The sequence below is a fragment of the Vidua chalybeata genome, chromosome 7 (assembly GCF_026979565.1).
Source record: "Vidua chalybeata isolate OUT-0048 chromosome 7, bVidCha1 merged haplotype, whole genome shotgun sequence".
NCBI lineage: Eukaryota > Metazoa > Chordata > Aves > Passeriformes > Viduidae > Vidua > Vidua chalybeata.
This window is the reverse complement of record NC_071536.1, coordinates 25926064-25945534: the sequence shown is the minus strand read 5'-3', so window position 1 is coordinate 25945534 and position 19471 is coordinate 25926064. Positions and strand designations below refer to the sequence as shown.

The 19471-nt window shown below is 39.1% G+C and overlaps 1 protein-coding gene across 1 annotated transcript in view; it reads left to right on the top strand.

The window, feature by feature from the left end:
* Positions 1-546: 546 nt before the first annotated feature.
* Positions 547-19471, top strand: part of CNTNAP5 (contactin associated protein family member 5) — a 200672-nt gene continuing 181747 nt past the window's right edge. The window contains exons 1-3 of the mRNA XM_053948442.1: positions 547-559; positions 1002-1112; positions 8640-8833. Coding sequence (XP_053804417.1) covers positions 547-559; positions 1002-1112; positions 8640-8833 — 318 coding nt within the window. The remainder of the gene's footprint in view (positions 560-1001; positions 1113-8639; positions 8834-19471) is intronic.

Here is a 19471-nt window from a genome sequence, read left to right as displayed (position 1 = left end):
CTCCGTGGGAGATTCAATTAAAAATGAGAGGGGTTTATTATTATTATTCCCTATTGAAACCCTGCACTATGTTCTTGAGTGTTTATGTGACAGCATTGTAATGAGAAAATTTACTTTATTTAATTCCATCCTTGTTCAAACATTATGGGCTCAAAAATTCCATTTGAGTATTAGCATAGCCCATCTGTCCTCAGAAGCAAATGTGAAAGAAAGAGGGGAGAAATGTAGAGGCTGCTCATGTGGGTGAACAAAGCTAATTTGGCCCTGCACGTTTGTGTGAGCTTGGGGAAGAAATGATGGAGATGTTCAGATTTTGAGATTTTAGTTCAGCCTGAGACATCTGTGAAGCATGGGACACACTTTTACATGTTTTACACACTTTTACATGTAGAGGCTGCTCATGTGGGTGAACAAAGCTAATTTGGCCCTGCACGTTTGTGTGAGCTTGGGGAAGAAATGATGGAGATGTTCAGATTTTGAGATTTTAGTTCAGCCTGAGACATCTGTGAAGCATGGGACACACTTTTACATGTTGCAAAAGCCCCCATGGCATGTTCCTGTGTGTCACTTCCACACAGAAATACGAAGTTGTAACTCCTACATTACATACCTGTTCTGTGGAAAAGCTGTAGTGGACACAGAACACCTGGGGTGTTCTCTAAGGTCTACCAGGGCATTACTGTGCTCTTCCAGTGGCTTTTGCAACAAGAGTCAATGCCCTCTTTAACTGCAGGGTAGACAATCAAATCTCATTCACTGGAAGGACAACATTTTCCAGTTTTTCAAGCATTCAAGTCTTAATAGCAACTCCCATGTGGTTGCTGTCCCACCATACTGGGACATTCTGGAGTGTTAATTTCAGTTCTCACATGTGAATTCAAGCACAAGTGTGCTGTGTGTCCACTCTCTCTCTACTAAGTAGAAAAAGTACCACCTAGAGTTAGCACAAGTTGGCATATGTGTTGCTCATGTGATGTTTTGTTTTTTGTTTTCCTTTTTAGATAATTGTGATGATGCATTGGTATCTCCCTTACCTTCAGCTGCCTTTACCAGTTCCTCTGAGCTCTTCAGTACTCACAGTTCCAGCTTTGCAAAACTCAACAGGCGAGATGGTAAGGTTGCAGTATAAAATACTAAACTATTCATTTTAATCACTTTTACAAAGAGTAAGTTTCTATGCTGTTTGTATGCAGTGCATTCAGAGCCAAGCTGAATAGAGCCATTAATTCATGCTCCTGAGAGTGCACTATGTAGGAGCTGTTTCCTTCTTTATTATAGAAAGCTTCTATTAATTTTGAAGATCTCCACTTCTCTTGTAGAGATGTCATTAAGGAAGTTCAGACAGTCTTTTTGCTTTGGATGAGTTCCCATATTTTAAGAGTTTAAAGGTCATTAGGTTTGAGACCCTATTCTAAAATGTGTTAAAGACAATAGCAACTAGGTATAAAATTCCAGTGGAATTCAATGATTACATAACCCTGCAGAAATAGTGAACGTGAAAAACAACTTTACAGACATTTGCCATCAAGAATGTTTGAGGTCCAGATAATGAGTTCACATACCAGGTGGAACTGTGAATATGAAGCATAGTACCAGAAAGGAGAAGTTGGCAGTATTTAGGGCATCATTTGATATCCTGTTGCAAATTCGGATTGTCAGCTCTCATCTTACTTCCAAGGTAGAGCCTCTAAAAGTGGAAAGACCTTTATTATCATATTATATATGAATTTCATTTTAGGAAACACTAGAAAGATGACTACTAGAAAAAAGGTTTTAATTGAAAATAATCAGAATTTTCATTCTTAAACATCCCTGAAGTGTGTTTTAATCAAACACCATTTGATAAATCTATAGAAAGACAGTAAAGGGCTCTGTCTTACATGCTTGACACTAATGATAAGGAGTTGCTTGGCCATTAAAGAAGTGTTAGATGGGAGTTACAATATCATATTTGAACTCTTGAGCCAGAGTTCCTCAGCAAATAAAAGGTCATATGGTTACTGCTCAAAACAAGAAAGTTGTAAACATTGAGCATGATATTTGAGTTTGCCCTGCCTTTGTCTCCAACTGCTGGCTGAGATGGTGAATAGATATGCTTATGTGATCGTGCAGATGGCTCTAATAGCTAATTTTATCTTTAGAAAAGAGGAAGAGGTTCAAGATCAGTATTGCAAGTCAAGCTCTGGCTGTACTCTAGATTAAAGAGATACTAACAATGTTTGAAATTATGACAGTGGTTTCAATTTAAGGTCAGAAATTGAAATAGGTCTTAGTTAACTGCCCCACAGTACTTTTGTCATGTAGTGAGGGGTAAGATATTGTAGTTTTTCAGCAATCCAGTATCACATTGGTAAGATCCATGCTGTCTTTTAGCACTAGTCATGGGAACAGAAGACAGGGTATTGAAACCAAGCCCTAAGTAAGGGAGTTGTTTCAGCAACTAATGGTTCATGTTTTGAATGCTTATGTGAAACTGATGAGCTGAGGCCAACACAGGCATCTAGAAGCTAAACCCTACCTTGTCTAATTCTTTTGCTGCATGGACTTGTGCAGGAATGTGCAGTTGTAGTGCTGGCAGAGTTCATATGGGGACTTGCTGTGGCTTAACCCCCAAAAACAATGAAGCTCCACACAGCTGCTCCCTCCAGCATGGCTTTACCACAGCCATGGTAAAACAGTCTGAAAGGACTGTTCCTTTCAGAGGTAAACCTACTCCTACCTTCCCCATGGCTGCAGTCCCTGCTTTGTGGAGGGCTTTGACATACTCCAGCACGGCCTCATGCTCAGCCACGGTGCTTCAGGGAGTGCCTCCTCCAGTGTGCACTTACCCTTGGCCCACAATCCCTTCAGAGGTACCAGCTGTGGTACAGATGTAACCACAGCCACAGGCACTTCGAGGTGTACATGCTCTGGCATGGGCTTCTTCAGAGCCACAGCCACCTGGGCTGTCCTTTTACCACAGGGACTCGCCCACAGGTCACACTCCTTTGGCTTGAGTTCACACTGGAGTTCCAGCCTGCCCAGTGCACAGAAGCAGCAGAGATGCCCTGGCCACTTGCCAGCCCAGGAGCATGGGCACTGCTGTTATCAAAATGTTCCCAGGCCCAGCAGTAAGATGATAAGTAGTACAGCAAGCAGCAAAAGCCGAAAGTAGCTACTAATGAGCAGTAGACTCTAATAAGCAGTAAGGGAAGCAAGCCTCATGGCAAACACAGAAGCAGCTGATTAATAGCTAACCAGCAGTAACAGCTGGAAATTCAATCTAGTACATTCCATTCAAATCTGTAATTATCTCAAACCCTTTGAGGCCCACGTTGGGCACATGTCCTAGACAAACCCCACCAACCCAGCCCTGCACAGCCCCTCGCTCCGCCTGGGTAGGATGGGGCAGAGAATCACAAAAGTGAAGTCATCACTCTGAACTAGGGAAGTCATCACTCTGAACATCCCCCTTTTCCTCCTTCTGCATCCCCCATCTGGAAATGATGCATGATGCTGTATGGGATGGGATATGCCTGTGGTCAGTTGGGGTCAGCTGTCCCAGCTGTGTCCACTTCCAAATTTTGCTTTCCCCTACCCTCCTCACTAGTGGTGTGGTGTGAGGAGCAGAAAAGGCCTTGGCCTGTGTAATTGTTTAAGCAATTCTCAGCAATAACAGACACATCTCTGTATTATCAACACTCCTTCCAGCACAATTAGCCCTGTACCAGCTACTGTGAAGAGAACTAAGTCTACTCTTGTCAGAGCAGTGCCTGACCTTGGGCTGGAGGATCAAGCAGTGGTAGATGGTGGCTGTAGAAACTTTCTTTGACTGTCACTTGAATGCAAATAGTAGATATCTTTACAGGAAATAATATTTCTTAACAAGGACTGGGCTGTAGCTTTCTGATAGTATTGAATGTTTTGATGGGTTGGCTTAGCTTTGCTTGTAATTGATAAGACAATGCTGCAAGGAACAGAGCCTGTGGGTAGAAAGCCAGATGAATATATTTGTTAATGTAAACATGAATGCAACAAGTGAAGATGAATTTATAAAGCATAACCCAGTCCTTTATTGAGAGAAAGTTCTAATTCATCAAGTTTATTCAATAATAGATAACAATAAGTAAAAGGCTATTGTTTAAAAAAAAAAGGCCTGCAGTAGTGGAATGTGCCATTTAAAAAAACAAACACAAAGTACCCTTGAGTAAAGCTTTGTGTGAACAGCTGAAAACACTTAATTAAAATGCTGATAACTCTGTACTGGTAATGCTAAAGAGCTAGTATAATTCTGATAAATATGATTCTGAGGTATGAAATATATTATTTTCCCATGAGAGTGATTTATCAGCTTCTTTGTATACAGTAAATAAATAATGAAAAATAATAAGAAAATTGCTACAGTATGACTGTATCACCTAAGATTTTTCAGTTCATATTAGCTCTCAGCCTGAGTAGTCAGTATATGCAATTACATATGAGAATATAAAGCATATATCATGTCAAAAAGAATTTATTTTATGGCCAGGAAGTGTTTGATCTGGGCATTAAAGTAAAATTCTGCAGCAGGGAAGCACTTAGTCGTAGTGGGAAATTCAGGTGTTTTTAGTGCTGTATATAAAGCCATTTGAGCTGTTTGTAAGGCAGGTAGGGTGGAAATAATAATTCCCTATGCTTTGTAATAATCAACTACAAATAAGTATGGGCATCCTGAGCAGCCCTGGGGAACATCAAAAAGCATTGACTGTGTAACACTGGGCTTAAATGCAATTTTTGAAACAACTGTGGCAAAATGTACGAACAGTCTGAAAAAGAAAAAAATGTATTTGATCATATTTCTAATAATCATATGGGTCTCCAACTGAGAAACCATCAGATCGTTGCTCTCCACATATTTCTAACATTATGATTTGTTGCCATGGAGAATATGAACAATATATCAGATTCCTGTGGTATTGTTTCTCCACTGGGGTGTTTTCCCCATACCATACCATACCATACCATACCATACCATACCATACCATACCATACCATACCATACCATACCATACCATGTTGAATGCCTCCTTTGAAATGATCCCCAGAAGATGTGAAATGTGTGAGCTGTGAGGAATGATGGTGTAGCACAATGTGCAGAATCCTGTTGATGCCAGTGGGTACCTGGTGGGCTCAAAGGGGAAATACTGAGCATCCTGTATCTCTTGTTTTTGTGTGACAGACAATGTGACATCTTAACACACCTAAAACACGCGTGCAGATCTGATGGGCATAGTCAAAGCCAAATTTTTGTCTGGTTCGCGTTTATGCCACAGTTAATAAAAGTTATATGGTCCTCTTCAATATGTTTGTGCTCAATTGCAGGAAAAAGATGTTGGGTTATGCTTGTGTCTGTTCAGAGTACTTGATATCCTCTAAGTTGTGTCTTCAGTGGCCCGTTGTTGCCTATTAGAGCCTTCTTGTCCTTTGTCTTGGGCTTGTGCTGGGAAACAGTCCACAGGGCAAGCATCAAGGTGGGTAGAGGAGCAAAGGGCTCTAAATAGTTGCTCTGCTTTGGTTGTGCTTTTTTGCTACTTACTAAAAATATACAGGATGGGTTGTTGACACACTGTCAGGAATGATGTGCATAAAAGAAGTGTTCAGACTGTGCTGGAAAAAATGCCAGTATCCCTTGTGCTACCTGCTCTGTACGACGGAGAAAATGTGGAGGAAAAAGAACATTTATTGATTTTTGACACTCACAGCAGTATTTGGTATTTGGTGAGGATTTGGGATAGCCACAGAAGCAAGCAGAAGCTACATCTTTGCTTTACTAGCAGAAGTGAGAGAGGCCCAGTGGGAAAAGCTTCAGTTCTGCCCGCAGTCATGCAGCCAATGCAGCTTTGCTGTTGCAGAGATTTTAGCCGCCCTTCTTACTAGCAGCAAGAAAATGGTAACGGTGGAAGGTTTGGGAGAGGGGAAACACAGTGGGCTTGTTTCTCCACAGGAAAAATATATGAAGCAGCTGCTGTTCTGTGAAGTCATGGCCTGTAACTGTTATCTTTCTTGGAAGACCAGCTTTGGAGAGGTGATGCTAGGAGCAGGTGGCAGTGCTGTGTCTGCAGTGCTTGCATCTAAAGAGTGACATGCCCAGCAGACAAATGTGCTTGTCCTGTAAAGAGAGATGCAGTTCAGAGATACCATGCAATCTATGATTTTAGGGCTCAAGCTCAGCACAGGTCTCCCAAATTTCTGTTCAGTGTGTACCATTTGTCTGACTTCAAAATTAGAAGCCTGTGGTATTGTGCTCAAGCTGGAAAATAGCAGTGCACAGTGAAGCCAAACACTTTTGTTGAAAGTGTATTACATTCCTGCCACTTCCAGCAGCAGAAGGGAGAAAGCATAAAGCAGATATTTTAGTTATGATGTTTGACATACTACTGGGAAGCATCTGTGCTAACAGCCTTGGCTTAAGAACTTAGGTATAAACTAGAACATAGAAAGCAAAGTTTTTGTGTTTTTTAATGGAAAACTCACCAAATATTTTTGTTATAAGTTATTTTCCTTCATCTAGTTGTCATTCTCTATGTTGAATGAAAGAAAGATGAAAATGACAACTTTCTTTTAATATGTGCTGAAAACATTTAGAATAGGCTCTTTTGAGTCATGAATGGAACAACTTTGCCAGAACTTCTGAAGCAGATTTTTATATCATATCAGTTCCTGGAATAAAACTGGGGGAAAAAAAGGCAGCAACTACTGTGTTCAGAGTCTATTTTAGATACTGGATATTACAATCCAAAGGAAGTTTGACCTTGGTTCCGGTATGCAATAAGTCACAATTGTGTGTAGGAGAAATCTGTAGTTTGCTGTCTTTGAATACAGCTCTATAGTTTGTACCTTAAAGGTAGACAACATACTTTCTATATGGCACTTAAAATATCAAAATAAAAAAATGTGGTGTGAGAGGTAACCTTATTAGGACTTTTAACAGGAGGCATTATATAGTCTTATATAAGCTATATATAGGTATGGAATTGAAAGAGCTATAAAGTAGTTGAAGAAGAAAACAGTGATGAAATTCCTAGTATTCTCATTAGGTGTTTCATAGCATGCTCATAGGACAGAGTATTCTATTTAAGATAGGTAAAATTATCAGTGATGATGAAGACTTCTGTTGTGATTGAAGAGGGTAAATCATGGCATTAAGAAGCAGTATATGTTGGTTTGTTTGCAAACTCTTTTCCCTGGAGAGTTCTTGTAGAAGAATGGAGGCTGAGTCATCCAGGGGAGCAGGAACAATACAGGTATGGAATAGATATGATGCTGTTTCAGGAGTTCAGATAAATCCTATATTAATAAATTGTAAATAATGACAATTCTAACACCTACGCTTGGACAAAGGGATTTCAGTTGTGAGCTAGAAAGTACAATACCATCCAGGAAAATAAAAAGATGTTTGTTAAAAGTGCAGAGTTACTGAAATTGAGTTCATTGATAGAAACCACATTTATTAATTTTTCAACTCTATTCACTTCAATGAACTTTTCATGGAGCAACTTTGAGACAGATATGTTCAATTTTATTCCCAATGTGATTGTGTTCACTGTAGACATGCTGGAGTGCTTTTCCAAACTTCCTTAATAATGACAAAACAAAAGGGTGTTGGGTTGCAGAAGCAGTGGCAGCCTCAAAATTTGCTGTCTTGGCTACTTGGTTGATGGCTTGTATTCTTCATAGCAGCATTGGTTGCTTATTGGTGAGGCTGAATTGACAACCAGGTGTATGCAGAGAATAAATGTGTGCAAGGAGAAACAAGTTACAGGAAAATAAATATAGCCTGTAATTTTAGGGTGTAAAAGAAAGCAGGAGACCATAAAATAATACATTCCAGTCTGGAATGACTTGCTTTTTAATCATAATCTTCCATTTTCTTCCATTTATTTTAGTGAGCAAAGTGGTAAAATGCATGCAGTGGTTGCAGTTCTGTTTCATTGGCTTGGTGTTACCACAGGCCTGTTTAACCTCTGAAGGAATTCAAGGAGTAGTGCAAATCTTTACTTTTAAAGGACAAACATGAATTACAAGCTCATGTCAGAGACAGCCTGCTTTCCAGTGTGAAGGCAGTCCTTTTAGTTGTTCAATCGAATGGTTTTTAGCTTTACAACAAATTATCTGAAATGCATTTATAAGCTGTAATGAAACAATTCTTTCAAATACTTAATAGGGCTCAAATAAAAATAACTAACATTTTGCATTTCTTTCAGAACATAGCAAAAGGGAAAATATCAAAGCAAACTGCAAGTTACAAGTCCACATTCCCTGAACTGCAAGGAGGGAATAGATATGAATTTTTTTTTTTTTTTTTTTTACTTTTTTTTTTTTTTTTTTTGTGTGTGATTGAGCATGTGCCAACCTCATTGATATTTGTACAGCTGAAAAATAATAAATTTCCTTAAAATGTCTTAGAAATTCAAAATTGCTCAGGAACTTTAGGTTAATGGAGATAACCTGATGGAAGCATACCTCATGTAGTATATTTCCTAATACTAAAATATGAAAAAACAGCTGCATGCTCAAGTAGAGTCTTCTGTGATGACCTGAAATACTTTAAAGGTTCTTTAGCAAGCATAATTCTTCTGTGCTGTCATTGTCATCTAAATTCTCCCCATCCAATCTTTCAGGAGCTGGTGGCTGGTCCCCGCTGGAGTCCAACGAGCAGCAGTGGCTGCAGGTTGATCTGGGAGACAGAGTGGAGATCGTGGCAGTGGCCACCCAGGGCAGGTACGGGAGCTCGGACTGGGTGACCGGCTACGCGCTGATGTTCAGCGACACCGGCCGCAACTGGAAGCAGTACAGACAGGACGACGCCGTGTGGGTAGGTCTGAACTGGCAGTGCCTTTGGCCCCAGAGCTCTCTGGATCAGGCTTATTTGGGTGATTGGAGAAGTAGCTCTGGTTTCACAACCGAGGAGTGCTGCAGTGGTGAGACAGCAGACCTGAGCGACTCCACGGCGTGTTTGATCTAAATGGGTTATGTCACCGACTGTCTGTGTAATACAAGCTTAGGCCCTCAGGAGTACATTGCTTTTTCAGACTATGAGGATGATCAGGGCACTTAAAATGACCTGTGTGCTTTTGTGCCTGGTTGGCTCTGATTCAGGCACACCAGGGTAAATGGGGCTAATCACCTCCATGCTTTCTCCAGGAAAGATGAAAATTAATTCTATGCCTTATACGTGTTTGGCCAGAACAAGAGAGATCATGCTGAGGAAGATGGGTGGTAAATTGCTCCTCAGCTGGAGAAGGCTGGAGTTGCAGCATGGCTTGTGGGATGATTTAGGAGACACACTAAAAGTGATCAAGGCTTTTTCTAATACTTTGATGCAGACTTGACCATTGCTGTGTCACAAGTTCAGTGTGTGGCTGTGCCAGCTGCTATTGGTAGGAGTGCATGGGGGCAGCAGTGGCACCACAGGTGTGGATGGAAAAGTTTACAAGCTTTCCTTTTGTACAGAAAACATCAATTGTTAGCAAATGGGTAAAAAAATGGTCGGATTCTCCCCATGCTATGTGGTGAAGTTCTGTGCATCAATAACCCTGGTAGCATGAAAATGTGTGGCATTAAAAGAAACAGATTCTTCACAAAAATAAAGGGGAGTGTGTTAAGGTACAAGTGCACTTATGTTTTTTTCCTTTGGTTAATACTTTGCTTAAATGCTGTGTCACAAAAGCAGATTTTGCTTCCAGAACATAATGACTGAGTGATGAGAGCTGGGGTACAGCAGGAAGAGGGGAGAAGGGCTGCTTAATTTTTCCCCAGGTGTGTGGTGGCAGTGGAGATGCATATACAGGGAGGTGAACTTCTGTTCATCTATAATCCATTGTGTCATCACTTTGCTTTATCATGGCTTGATTCAGGGAAAGCTAATGAAATCCTTCCCTTAGAAAAGCAACTTTAGTCTTAAGATGGTCATAAAGTTGTCAAGTGCTTCGTCTGTCACTTAAAATGTTATTTTAGGCTGTCTTTGCTCTGATACTTACATATACATATACATATACATATACATATACATATACATATACATATACATGTATGTATGTATATATTATATGTATATATATATATTTAAAAGCAGTGGAATTTGGAGTGAATATAGTGATCATTTAATCTGTCTCTTGACTTCCACTCCTGGGAATCTGAAATCCATACTGAGATATTTTTACAGATTCGGTGTCAGTTAAGTGCTTCTTTGCCTGAAAATATTATGTGGCTTGTTAACATTTTGTATTAGGACAAATTAATTTTTTATTACACGTCAAACTTTTCAGTCCTTTTCTTTCTGGAAACTTGAACTTTTATTTTCTTTTCTAAATTTTTCTTCTTAAAGGGAAACTTGAAAAGACAACAAATACAATTTACCACAGCAAATCTTAATGCCATAAGGATTCAATTTATGAGTTTCTTATCTGGCACCTAATATTGCACATGAGACTAAGAACAAGCCTAGCAGCATGCAACAATGAATTAGGATTATGAGCAACTTGGGCTCTCTTTTTTTACTAGAGTGATCAGGCATGTAGTTGATTCAGTGCAGAAACTGGCACAACTTCCAAAGCCTCAGCAGACCTGGATGCTTGCTTTCTGGAGAGATAATTTTTGTACATGTTTCTAATGGAAACCACCATAGACTACAGAGGATAATTTCCTATATAATTAGGGAAAATGAAATAGACTTTGGGTGTGGAAAAGGAAACAAAGAATTTGGATAATTTTCCCATTACCTTAGTTTCTAGGAGTCACACTGACCAAGTGAGCCAGTAATATAATTCCAGTCCAGAAGAACAATTTGCTCCATGTTCCCAGAGGGCTTGAAAGGTTTGTTAGGATGCCTCACCAAACTTTCGTGGTGGAAATATATGATAATGTAAATCCAAAGTCAGCTCATTTGACATTTCATTAGACACTTTAGTCCACCTAAACTGGCAAGTCTCATTAACACTTACGAGCTTGTATGCCTACTCATGGAATTAATGAAGATCAAGAATTCCTTCTGTACAATTTTTATTCTAACTAAAGAAAAAGCTGATTTTTTTTCCATGGCACTTTTGGATTTTCTTCACTGAATTAAATTAGATCTAGAGAGCCATTTAGAGCACAAAGAGAAAAGCCAAAGAGGCTTTCAGAAGCATGTATAGAATTATAATTTCCAATTATGCAGTGTTCCTCTTTTATTGGCAGTTATCCTTTCCTTAGGGTTTTTTCCAGCTAAGAAGAAACACAGAAGTGTGCTGTCCAGCTGAATGTTAAAGGTTTTTTCAGACCCTTGGATGAAATGAGGACAAGCACAACATGGTGCTTGTCCTGAACATCTGACTCTTGAATAGCTGTAAGGGAAGTTCTGCATTGCAGACCCCTAGGAGAGAACCCTTGCCCTTGACTTAAGGTAGTGGACCATTTCACAGGGCTGGGAAAGCAGCCCCCCAGGGTAGCCTCCACTGTCACAGTCTGTGGCAGTGTACACTGTACCAATCTGTCACAAGTGTAGGTAGTTCCAGACTTGGGAATCTCTATCTGTGCTGGCTTTGGTTCAGTGATGTTTTTTTGCTCAGCAGGAATGAAAGCATCCCTCAATTATCAAGACTGTTTCCAGCACAAACCCAAACCAGACCCCCATACCAATGACACTGGTACGAAGAAAATTAACAGTTAAAAGCAGAATTTTCCCTTGTGTGGTTTTTTTTTTTCTCTAGGGTGGATGGGATGGTCTGTCAATGAATGATTTAAGGCAGTAGTTTCCTCTATCAGGGTGAGGTGGCAAGTTACCAATCCTTTATTTCTACTCAACCCATGTCAGATTTGATCTGCATTTTCTCCCAGCCTATGTGCATGACTCGGAGAGAGAAAGCCATGGTGTGTTCCCAGTTGGTGATATTGCAGTGCTCTCTTGGAGGAGCGTGCTTGGCCCAGCCTTTCCCTGCTGCATATCACCGGGCCGTTGACCACATTTGGTGGGAACAGCAGGAAGGCAGCAGGGCCTTCAATAATCCCCAAGTAAATCTGTCCAGATGAAACTTTTCTTAATGATCCCAGGAATGTCTGATGGTCCCTATTGCAAGTGCTCTGATACTCTGAGGAGTTGTTGTGGGTATATAAGTTTGGTCCACCTATACAGCAGAGATGTTCTGCAGTGCATCAGAGACCTGGGCACATAAATTCTTTATTGGGCTGCCAATAAGAAAGATGTTTGCACACCAGCATATATGACATATCACCAGTAAAAATTCCTTTCTCTTTATAGAGATTACAAGGCTTATTATCCTCCTCTCCCAGCTTGCATACAGCTCCCATCAACTTCCCTGTTAATGAGGACTGCATAGACAGATCGCGGGGAGAATCAGAAAACCTTTTAAGTTTTCACTCAGCCTGTGTTTATTATGTTAGTAAATTCTGCAGCTGGAGTTGAAGACAAGACAGATTAGCCATTTAAAACCAATTTTCCAACCCCATTTGTATTTAAATAATCTTGTTACAAAAGGACTCTGTGGTTCAGAGCAAACTAGACTTATAATTATATTTTCAATATGGATAAATCAGCTATGTGTGGACATACTAGCTATTGATTGGGAGACATAAAACATAAATCTTATTGCTTGTAACAAGTAAATGATTTTTCAGTGTTTTTAAGTGTTGAATAATTCAGAATTTGCTTTACCTGCATACACATCGCAGCTTGAGTCAGCCCAAATTGTATTTTACTGGGAAAAAAAGTCTGGGTTGTGATACAATGCTATTTCATTTTAGGTTGCAATTTTTATGCTATCTATATTGAAAAATACTTTACAAAGCTGAAAAACACAATTATGCAGGAAGGCAGAAAGGAAGGGATGAAACAAGCATAGATGTATGCAACAAAAGGAGAAAAGAGATGTTCTTTATACAAAGTTTTGAAAGGAGAAGGAGAGCTTGTGGAATTGGAGATAAAGGGAAACTTCTCTGACAGTAGCAGAGAAGGCTTTTATATTAGAACAATGAATCAGTGCAGAAAGGCAATGAAGAGGGAAAATGGCATAGATGGCAAGGAGATAGTTCACACTCTGTGCAGTCCCATGCACATCTAGTGCACATTGCGCAGGAGTGTGCTGGTTAGTAATGGTCAGCTGGTATCAGCTGAATTGGTTGATGAATGTTCTGATAAATCTGCTGTCCACTGCACATGGAAGGCAGAAGATGGCTCTGTGTGAAAGAGGGGCTGTAAGCCCTAACCTCAGAGTTGCATCAGAAGATCTGAAGTGCTCCTCTAGTGTTGGACCATGACACCTTGGTCATGCAGGGAATAAAGCAGAGCTCCCCTCCTGGAGCAGTGCCCCAGTGGTGTCATGCTTCTCGCAGGTGCGAGGATGCTGTGCAAGGGCTGGAGAGTTGGCAGGAGGCTGAGGATGCATTAGGAATATGTAATTTCCAGGAGATCAGGAAAAGTGTTTAATAGAGGTGGCAAAGATCCCTTGCATTCCCTTTCATTGGGAAACTTCTTGCTTGCACGTGTAAGCTTTTGCTGAACCAGAGACTTTTCTAATGAAGTCTAGAGGAGGGTCACCCTTAATTGGCCTATAAATCTACAGGGGTGCTGTAAACTTTCCCATTCCACCCTAGCTGGATAATGACTCTGGAACTGTTTTGGTGAATTAATTATTGTGAACATAGTTAGAATATTAATCTTCTTGTCAGATTTATAATTGTGCTAATTTATTCTAAAGCATCTTTTAGCTCCTAGTCCTAACACCCTCCAAGCAAGACCAGAACAAATTTCCACATGTAGCAATGAGAAGTCCCACATTGTTTGCTTGGGTTAGAGAATGAGTTTCTGCTTGTCTTGCTATAATGCTTCCTGCTATACTAGTATTAAGACATATTTAAACTCATTTATGCACAGTAATTATTGCCAGTCAAATAGGTGTTAAGCAATAAGTATCTATGGATTATTTCCTTTTCCATCACCTTTGCTCTAAGAAAAGAAGAAGGAACAAAAAGCCAATTGCTACTTTCAAGTAGGAATGAAGAAAGCAATTCAGCCTTGCTGCAGGGAAGCAAGGTTTTCCAGAAGTTTTCATTGCTATGTTATTACAGATTTTGAAGAGTCAGCCATTATCCCTTTGTTATAATTAGGACTGTTCAGATTTAACACTGCCTGATTCTGAGATGCTGTTTGGATGTTACTAATTTGCTTCTAATTCTGGTTTCACAAACTGGGCTGCAGACGTGGCCTCCTGAGTACATTCTCGGGAAATCTGTCTTTCTTGATATCACCAGGGCAGTTCTTCTGTTGGGAGGATAATTCAAAGTGTCAGTATATCTGTTTTTGTTAAGTGCACTCTGTATGGATTTATGTCTGAATAAAATGGATATACACAGATTTCAAGTAACTCTTTACTGTCGAGATATTGGAGTTAGCCTTAAGCTAACTGAATTTTGTATGAATTCCATGACCTTATAATGTGCTTTTATCGTTGGTTAACTGTAAAGTGATATTAAGGTGGAGTCTAGATAAATTTCATGCTGATACTAACATGTTATCCATCAGCAGTATCCTCAGGAATTCTCTGTGCATGGTGTTTGGCAGCAATTCACTCTGACCCAGAAAAAATTGCAAGGAACACGGTTATTGACAGTTTGTGCTGTTGTAACTGACTTCCTAGTCTTATACCTTTGCAAATTGCCTGAAATGCATATTTTCTGTAACCATTTCAGGAAGGCTGAGAAATGTTCTCTAATTTCTTTCTTACATTCTGGATATTCTCCATAATCTTATCTCTCTGCTGCTTTTGTGCTAGCATCTATAGGGTGTGACTCCATAGGGTTGCCCTAATGGATTGGAATGGGAAGAGTGGTTGGCATGGGTCTGGTTGGTGATGTCTGGTCACAAAACATAAGTGTCTTCCAATTATCTCCAGCAGTTTTGGTTGCCACAGTCAGAAGGCTGTTGTTTCCCCTCCAGGCATCTACTAAGAGAGAAAATTTTATTTATGGTATGCTAGGATGGTTAATGTGGAAAATAGGGAACATTTCCTCTTAGATGGTGGAGTTTAGCCAGCAACTCTTATATCAGTAGACCAAGTTTCATTATTTTTGTTTGCAAATTATGTTCCATGACATTTGAAGGCTTAAATAGGTGCCTTTACAAAGTCTGAATAAATATGGAACAAATAGGTATATAATCCATATGTCTACAGAGCTCAGTGAGTTTCTTTGCAGTTGTTTGGTACATTTTTGGAGTAAATGAGTGACTCTAGCTGTCTGAAAAACCAATTCTTTTGTGGGGAACCAACTAAGAAGAGTACTTTTATTGTACTGTTATGTACTGTAAAATAAGACAAATTTCCTGCTGCTAAAAAGTGTGTCACTTCACTACTACTGATTCACTAGTATATTGGATTAATCCAAATAGATAAACTGGTTTGAGTTGTAGAGTTCAGGTCTTCAGTAGCTTTTACAAGATTGTACTGATTTTGCTCTGAACCCTTTCTAAATGTTGGATTAATCCTGTAGTGAGAAACTCATGAGCAGAGAAATAGAAATCTATTGCTTGTGGCTAGTGAAAATGGTACATGAGAGAAAGAGGCAAGCAATGAACAAACCATTGCAAACCCCTCCAGGACTGGCAGAGGGTTGTGATCTTGTGTAAACACCAGGTTTAGTGATGAGACATACTTGTAAAGTGATTGGAAAGAGGAGAAAGGAGAGGAATGGAGATGAGGGGAGACAGAGACAGATGGAAAGCTAGAGCGCTACAGTCAGTGACCAGAGCTTCGGTATCTAAGATGGAATGAAGAACAGTTTCATTACACCTTCAGTCAGCAGCAGCAGAAACTGAGGGTCTTTCATTTCTGCTCGCCCTCTTCTTTTCTCTTTGGTTAGCAGATTTGTATTCCACCTTGGGTTAATCTACCCAGTGTTTCCTGCTGTTAGACACCCATCAGCTGCGGAGAGGCCCCTACAAACTGTTTCTGAGGTACTTTCTTGAAAAAGTATTGTTTTCACAGAAACTTTTTTCAGAACTAAGATTGGATCTTTGCATAGTGGCAATGCAGGCATGGGAAGATGGAAAAACAGATAGGTCTAGATGATTTATGGGGTGGACCCTGATTTATTAAAACTTTAATTTTCTTAGGCTATTTCTTAAAGGTCCCATGTTCTGCAAGTGTCTTTGGTCATATAGAAATTCTGCTTCATTGCTCCTTTATGGTCTGATTAGGAGCCTGTTGCTGTCTCTGGGGCCCTTTCCCATCAGGAATCCCTAAACTGTGAGGATAATGAAATGTTCTTCCTTGAATGAACTCAGGTGCCAATGCCTTTTTTTGCTTTTTCTTCTTAACTGATGTGTAAGCTAAGGTGACCTTGTTATATATTTAAAAAAAAAAAAAAAAAAAGAAGAAAAAAAAAGTGTAGGCACACAATTAGAATTGTCTGATAAGAAATATTTTTTTTTTTGCTTTTATGTAAACCAAGAAATTCTGTAGTGACATCATCTTTACAGTGCTGGAAAGATGATCTTTGCAGAAATCCTTCCTCCCAAACCCCTAGTCATTTCAGCTAATACGAATTTATTTTTTTAGGCTGAAGAAGGGAGTTTTACCTTGCATAAAGAGCTTTAAAATTATTTATTTTCATTGTCATTAAGAAATTCGCTTTATGAGATTTATTATTTTTTAACTGCACATGCCTGTGCTGGGGATATTCCAAGTCTGGAAACAGTGTTTCTCTAATGATCAATATAGAAACAATATAAATATTGAATATACTTTATTAGATCTTTCCCTATTTATAAAACAAAGAACAATTAGTGAAAATAGTGATATTTTAAAAAATAGTCAATTATTATTCTTGTTATGAAGGACCTCTTTTAATACATTGCTTTTCCAGATGTGTAGTGCATATTTTACATCTTTTGGTGACTCCGAAATTTTAGTACATGAGAACTTTCAAAACACTTTTATAATCATTAATCTTGAAGTTTGTATACCAATTGTACTTTTGACTCTCAAAGCTGTTTCTCAAGGAATAGGAAAAGATAGAAGTCCTTAGAAGATCCCTTGAGGTACAAATAAGTAAGAACAAAATTTATCTGTGGAATGAATAAGCCTGTTCATGTTCCTTTGAAATTTAACGTAGCTGAAAATTTTTTATGTGTGTCTGACACTTTAGGGAAGCTGCCTACACCTGCTCTACTGAGTTAGTTAATATTTCTGGGGTTAGTAATCAAACATGAAAATAAACTTCAGCAAACCAAAGTAAAGAGTAAATCCTGACATAGCAGTACTTGAAGGACTTTTACCCTTCAGGGAATAAATATTCTTAAATATTGAGAGTTGAGGGTAAAAATTCAGCTCTGGAAACGTGATGAAAGGTTCCATATATAGACACCTTTAGAGCTTGAAGGAGAGATGAGATTTGACTCAAGTAAAAACTAGTCAACTGTTGTGCTCAGGGAAACTAAATGTGAGCCACATTTTTATTTTAAATATGCAGACTCCCATATGAGTGATAAGAAAGGACAAATCTTCTCTGAAGAAGATTCTAGCTGTCTCAATATGAGGTTTGTTAGACTTTTTGGAGAATTTATATGGAAAGATTTTTGCTTGGAGTATTTCATGTTTAGGTTCAGCTCACAAAAATAATGATTTCATTTAAAATAACTTCTATTTAGAAATTAGACTTACCATTTGAAAATCCATGTCATGGTTGCCTCAGGACAGTCTTTGTCTTGATAGAAATTCAAGAAAGCATCCCAACTTGTCCTAGTTAATTTAGGAAAGCTTATCCAAAAGAGCTTTACACCTTTTGCTTGGGAACTGTTTTAAAGACTAAAGCAATTCTGGCAATGACTAGCAATTCTATTCACTCTCCTTCCATAAATCCCCATGGATCCAAGAGGTGCAGGTCCTTTTGGCACTGGCATGATAGCCAAGTTTGGCTGATGCTTTCAAATCTTTTCTGTGGGTGCTTTGGAGAAAAACTGAGATTCTTAAGATTGCAGGGCAGGAATTTACTTGTAATATCAAAAGAAAATGGCAGTCTGTGTTCTGGATCCAGATTTTGTATTTCTATTATACAGTTTGCTAACACAGGACGACTTTTTAAGCATCTAAAGTGTGTTTTACATCCTCTGTGTCGGATCCAAACTTCTATTTTCCTCTGGGCACAAATGCTCATGCTGCACTACAGAGCTGGTCCACAGCTGTCCTTGCTGAGTCCTTCAGACCTAGAGTGTTTGTATGGCAGTTAGAATATGTGTGTGCCTGGTGGAAAAATCTTAATGTTAGCAGTATACATTAATGGTAATACTTGTAAATTCCATATGCTCAGCAGATGCTTTCTCATTTAGGCTTCAGTTAAAAAAAGTTAAATAGGATAAGGAAAGGGAAAATACTGAAAACATGTCTCTCCCAAGAAGCCTTCTGTGATCTGTTACTCAGTAAATTAATAGAGATAGATTTTAGTCAGGAGAGAAGATACTAAGAATCATGCTCTTGAAGGATACCTTACAAATACTGCCTTCTTGCATCATGCAGTACTTCAGGGAAAAGACTTTGTCTCCAAGGGAGAGGGCACACATCGGTATTGCTCCCATAAAGCAGCCTCTGGATAAAAACTATCCTATAGAGATTTAGGAGAGATTTCCACATCATGGATTTTACATTGTTTTGCAATGGAATTATTGTTCAAGCATCTGTCACTTTGTTCATTATGTGTCTTCACGATGGGTAGTTTTCCTTGCTTATAATTTGTGTTGCAGATGTATGTATTCAGGATTTCATACAATATGTACAATCAATATGTGATCCTTCATAAGCACTCTCTAATATCTTTACACTTTCTAACTTCTGCTTATTTCTTGTTACAAATTCACTAGCACACTACCAAATCCATTAATGATTTATGATGAAGGTTTGAGATTAGTGCACTGAAATGTGCAACCTTTTCTTGGTTTGGTTGCCTCTGAAAGGGAGATCAAAACTCTTGGTTTTAGTGTTGAGAACAGTTTTGTAATGTCTAAAGCAGAGTTAGATCCCAGTCAGAACCCAAGTTTCTTATTACATCAGTGCAGACAGCTGAAGTGTGCAGCTGACTTTTGCAGAGAGCACTTAGCATTAACAAATTACACCCAACAAACCATAACAAAGTTCAGTCAGCAAAAGCCAGGGCTATCCCTATAGAAAGATTTCAGAAATTTCAAGTAGTTGTGATTTGTATCGTAGTCACATAGTTCATGATTGACACATTTACAGGTAGCAACTCCTTGTTGGCAGCAAATCACAAGTTTAGATACTATAGCAAGGAGAAGACATTCTGATGTGCTCTTCTATTCTACTATTTGCAGAACCTGTGGGACAAAAAAAATGGAAAAAAAGGGAAAGATAGTCACCCTTTAAGAAACTGACTCTTTGAAATCTGATGGCCATGGAAGTCATGTCTAGCTTCTGGATGTGTTGGCTGAATTTCCTCACAGGAAAAGGGA